This window comes from Hipposideros armiger, unplaced genomic scaffold (genome assembly GCF_001890085.2).
Source record: "Hipposideros armiger isolate ML-2016 unplaced genomic scaffold, ASM189008v1 scaffold_475, whole genome shotgun sequence".
NCBI classification, from domain to species: domain Eukaryota; kingdom Metazoa; phylum Chordata; class Mammalia; order Chiroptera; family Hipposideridae; genus Hipposideros; species Hipposideros armiger.
In genome coordinates this window covers 1194697-1200428 of record NW_017731825.1, presented here as the reverse complement: position 1 = coordinate 1200428, position 5732 = coordinate 1194697, and the positions used below count along the sequence as shown (strand labels likewise).

The 5732-nt window shown below is 45.4% G+C and overlaps 1 protein-coding gene across 1 annotated transcript in view; it reads right to left on the bottom strand.

Annotated features, from left to right (window-relative positions):
• Positions 1–3388, bottom strand: part of CCDC167 (coiled-coil domain containing 167) — a 20662-nt gene extending 17274 nt beyond the window's left edge. The window contains exon 1 of the mRNA XM_019666565.1: positions 3309–3388. Within this exon, the coding sequence (XP_019522110.1) occupies positions 3309–3350 (42 nt within the window). The 5' untranslated portion in view covers positions 3351–3388. The remainder of the gene's footprint in view (positions 1–3308) is intronic.
• Between the last annotated feature and the right edge of the window lie 2344 nt (positions 3389–5732).

Below are 5732 nucleotides of genomic sequence, written 5' to 3'. Positions count from 1 at the left end.
GACTCGAACTGCTGTTGCTCAGAGCTCAAACTTTTGAGCAAGCTCTTAACCAACTGAGCCACTTGGCCAGCCCACACAGAACCTTTTAAGTTTATTTCATGACTCATTGATGAATGTTGAACTGCAATTGAAAAACAGTGTCATAGACATTCTCCCATGTCTTTGAAATAATCATCTGTGATAGCGGTATATGCCACCAAGTAAATATACCCCACTCTTGTATTGCACATTATTTTATTGAACATTACCTCCGATAATACTAAAGCAAACATCTATGAATACACAGCTCTGTCCTTCTCAATTTTTAAAGATAAATTCACACAAGTGGAATTATTGGGTCAAAGAGTATGAGACTCAAATCAAAGCTCCTTATTTTCTGACCAGTTATCTCTCTGTTGGAGCCTGTGTTTCTGAGTGTGAATAATAACCCCAGCTCAGTGGGGAAAAAAATGTTTTCAGATATGTATTCTCTTCTTGATAGAGTCATTGAATGATGGAACTGGAGGGGACCTGAGATAGCATCTCGCCTGGCTGCCTGGCTGAGGCCCACAGAGGAAAAGTGTAGTAAATTCTGTCTGAACAGTAAGCAGGCTGTTGAGCAATTGTGTAGTGCAGTTCTCAGCTTAACACCCAGCACAGGAAAAACTTATTCAAGAACATTGTCCATCAACTGTCAATCAACAGCATTTATTGTCAGAACACTCTTCACAGCATTGGTTCTAATCCCAGAAACCAGACTGTGCTTCTCAATTATCACAGGCATGGGCCCAGGGTGGGTGAGAAAAGGAGGAAAAACACTGTATTCTTATAGAAGTGGCTCCTTCTGCATTTGTTTGGCTCCAAAAAAAAGCTATGGATATCTGGCTGCTCTTCATGTCAGTCCCTTGTCCCTTTCTCCCACCCCCCGTGAAATAACGGGCAAGCTGTCATCCTTCTCCCTGAAGAGCCTCAAATTTTCCAAACCAAACCTTGTCCCATGGTTCTGATAATAGGACCAATACTTGAAATGGGGCTGGAATGAGAGCCTATGTGGGTCGCAGTGAAAAGAGGGTCTTTTGGGGTGTGACTGACTTGGATTCCAATCCCAGCTCTGCCACTTAGCAGCAGTGTGATTGGGGGCAAGGTATTTAAGCTCGCTGAGCCTCAGTTTCCATGTCTATAAAACAAGCTGGTGGGCCAGCCGAGTGGCGCGATGGTTAAGAACAGGCTTGGGACGCCAGAGGGCCCCGGTTCGGATCCTACATATGAGGGCCAGTGACACTGCCCTCCACAGCTAAGATGCTGAACGGCAGCTCAACCTGGAGCTGGGCTGCCGTGAGTCGCTGGCGACAGTGTAGGCTGCAGTCCCTGTGNGTGAGCCTCTGGTCACAACATTACTATCAAGTGATCACACAAAACCTTGTTTTGTGTGTATTTCTGTTCTAAAGAGACTTAATTTAATATATAGTTTTTTTTTTTTTTTTTTAGCTGAGCTCGGGTCTGGACTGTCGAACCTCTGTTGCTCAGAGCTCGCACTCTTGAGCGAGCTCTTAACCAACTGAGCCACTCGGCCGGCCCTTTAATAGTCTTGATTCATTAACATTGAACTCACAACCAACAGCACTATTCCTCAGGCCTGAGCAAAGCTTATCTAACACACATCTTTTCTCTGTAAAGTATATACAGTCTCCTTGCACTTTGGAAACCTGGACAGCACTACTCTTGAGGGCCGTTTTAAACAGCAAAATCACCAACGCAAAGCACAAAATTGCAAAAAATGTGGCATTAAATAGACCACACAAAAGACACGTGTTTACCATATAAGAAATGGAACAAAAATTTGGCAAAGCACCACCTTGTTCAACCTTAGCTGGATGCGTGGGCCTCAGGTGACTACAATTTTTCACCGCTTTGAGTTTGCAATCAATTAGTGCAAAAGCATTGCGAGTATTGATTTTGGTGTTACAAATACATTTTAGCAAGTAGGTAAATTCACAAATGCAGACTCCATGAATAATGAGGATCAACTGTAGTAGTTGCAACAGAGAACATACAGTCCACAAAGCCTAAAATATTTACTATCTGACCCTTTACAGACAACATCTGCCTATCCCTGCTCTAGCCTATTAAAAGAAACTTTCTTGTTCTTGAAGCCATTATCTTTTGGGGTTTCTGTTATAGCAGCTTATCATGTCCTAATACAGACTATAGTCTACGAGTATGCTCATGCCACTACATAGTGCCGTCCCATTTTACCGTCTATACTCTTTTAGGAGATCTGTATCTCTATCAACATTTTTTTCCTACCAAGTAGGCCAGTATTTCTCAAGAGGTGGTACTAAAACGTCCCGCATCAGCATGAGTGTATGTACCTTGTTAAAACACACAAATTCTCTGTTAAAAATGCACACCGGAGTCCTACTGAATTCCTGGGGGTGGGGGAGAATTCAACCCTCCATTTGTAACAGGCTCTACAAATGATCCTTAATGCGTTAAGTTTGAGAACCACCGAACTGTTCGTAAGCTCAAAAAAACTACTATCCCATATCTCTCTTGCAACCCCTGGGAGGGTGTCTAAGGGAATTGTAACACAGCGGAAACAAGATGCACTAGAAGGCAAGTCACCTGTGTGTGACTCTCAGCTCCTCCACTGCTTCCACCTCTCTACTGGAAACCAGTTTCCTCATCTATAAAAACTCACAGGCTTGTAGTGAGGACTGAGAATGCAAACAAAGTAGCATATAGTAGTTGTTCAACATGCATCAATTTTCTTTCCCTTCCATAGGCAGCAAATTATTTTTAAGCTCTTTGGGAACACCACCATTCCAGAATTCTCTACAAATTCCCACAAGTTCCCCAAGTAATTTTCAAGCTTCAGTACCCCAAAGGAAACTTTTTCCATCTCCGGGGATATCTAAGCCACTAGTAATATACGAAACAGTATGGGCTCCCTCACCTTTGGGGTGCCCACCCTTTTTGGGTCCTCTTCATTTAACGTCTCCCTTCAGGGCATCCTTATTTCCGCGTCCCGCCCTCTTTGGGGCTCCCGTTCACCTTCACGTCTCTCTCCCTCTGGAGGTCCCCTCCCCTCCGGTTCCCGCCTCGGGTGCCCCTCGGGCTCTCCGACTTTCGGTTCCTCCATCGTGCCCCTCAACTCCAGATACCCCGCCATCGGGCCCTCTCACAACCCTCGCGTCCATCTCCCAAACCCGCGTCGCCCTTAATTCCTCACTTTGGCCCCTCCTCCAACCTGCAGCCGGCCCAACCCACTACCCCGCCGCCGGGAGAAGGCAACTAACAACGTGGCCCATACCCACTTCTCCCCTCACCTCTAGAGCGACGCCCAGATTCTCCCGCTTCTTTTTAGTCATGTTAATTGCCGGGATCCCCCAGTCATTATTGGACGCGCCCACCAGTGGCATCACGCATGCGCAAACACTCGTGCTTCTACCCCATTGGCCTCCGCGGCAGCGGGAGGTGGGACTACTGGAGGTCGCCATCCTGTTGAGGGGCGTGGCCAACTTGGCGCGGCCATGTTTATGAGGGGCAACTTCTAGTTTGAAGCCGCAGCCTAGGGTTGTGGGGAGGATAGATAACTAGATGGCCCCGGGAAGAATAATGGCCCATCCAAGGGTAGAGCTGCCACTTTTCTCTCTAATTCAAAGGCACTTTACAATACCGAGAGATTTTTTTTTTTTCACGCTGCATCCTTTTAGTGACTACCCTACCCACTTTGAGGCCTACCTGCACCCCCCATTCAAATTCTGTCCAATCTTCAAGGCACATCCTGAAAGCACTGCTGCTCGGGGGAAGTCCCAGCTTGAGTCCCTTAGCTTTGGGGAATCTGATAATAACCTGTTGTTATTCCTCTTTGTCCTGTGTTCTTACTTATTTTTCCTGTTTTATTGTAAGAACAGCCTACAAACATCACAGAAAACAAATGAAAAGCAGCGTTCTTTACCTTGCCACTTTTAACACGTTTGCTATTTTTGTTTCTCTGTATTCCCTTCCAGGCTTGCTGTCAGACATTTCACACTGTTGTAATCCTATTGTACAATACACTGTAGACCCAGGCACTTTGGAATGTTTTGACTGTGACCCCATGGTAAAATAATGTTATTATGTATCATGGCCAGCTACCTATATAACTGAAATCAAAGTTTCCTGATAAGGTACCACCTGTGATATTTTCTATTCTAGCCTGTCTCATTAAAAAAGAGTTGGGGGGGGGGGCCGGCCGAGTGGCACGATGGTTAAGAACTCGCTTGGGATGCCAGAGGGCCCCGGTTCGGATCCCACATATGAGGGCCAGTNGCGCCACTCGGCCGGCCCTTACCTGCTTTTTTTTCTATTGCATTTGCCCACAAAACATTTCCGGACCCTTAGGGTTTAGCTTTCACTCACAACTCTAGCTACTGCTAATCTCTGAGATCCACCTGGGTCTGATCCTATTTTAGCATAAAAACAAGTAGCATTCAAAGCCCAAGTCAGATACCCACCTGAAAAGCAATCAGCCTCTGACCTTTCACACACACATATGTATGTAGTGTATCTGTGAGGAGTTAGTTGTCTCAGCCTGTACACTCTCCTAGGGCAGGGGCCGACCAGCTTGATTGAAGTTTCTTATTAAACCTTCATTCAACAATTATTTACTGAGGGCCTACTATGTTCTGACCTCTATACTGGAGCTGGGGGACAGGGGCCCTCTGTTTGGTGACAGACTGAAAGAGAAATACAATGCCATGTTACCAGCACTGTGAGAGAAGCAAGCATACGAGGATCTGGTTCAGACTGGGGAGTTAGGGAAGCAGGCTCAGAGGGAGGGAAAGATGAGTAAGAGTTAGGCAGTGCAATCTCACACCCATCACATCAGCAGACATCTGACAAAGCCGAGTGTTGACAAGGACGTGGAAGCACGGAAACTCTGATACACCGCTGGTGGAGTGTAGATGGGTACAAAACTTTGGAAAACAAATCAGCATTAACTAGAAAAGTTGAAGGTGCAGTGGTGCACCAGTTGACAAGCATGCACTTTGTTGCAATACCAAAGGACTGAAAACAACTTAAGTGTCTATTGTATATGTTAGCTGCTACTGCAATAATGCTAAGTAATGAATAATCCTACAAAGTCTCAGTGACTTATAATAACAAACACTTATTGCTCATAGGATTTCAGGTTAACTGGGATGATTCTGCTCAGGTTCACTCTTCTCCATGTATCTCTCAATTGGGGACTCAGGCCGAAGAGATGAGAGCTTGCTGGGAACATGCTTTTCTCGTGGCAAATGGCAAGACTGCAAGAGGCCAACAGAAACCATACAAGCGCATTTAAAACCTCTGCTTGCATGCATCACATTCTTTAGCATTCTGTTGGTTAAATTCCTTTAGGCCAAACCCAAAGTTAATGGGACAGGGGTATGCACTCTACATGGCAAAGGATGTGAATGTAGTCCTATATAGTCATGGAGTAAAGAGTTGGGAACAATAATTCCATCAACTATATATGTCGATAAGACAACAGGTCAATAACTTGTGGTGCAGACATATAATGAAACATTATACAGCAAGGATGGGCTAAAGCAGGAGTCAGCAAACTATGGCCCACGGGGCACATCCAGCTTACTGCCCGTTTGTAACTAAAGTTGTATTGGAACACAGCCATGTTTACTCATTTACATATCATCTGTGGCTGCTTCCACACCCTAATGGCAGAGCTGAGTAGTTGCCACGGATGTTGGGCCCACAAAGTCTAA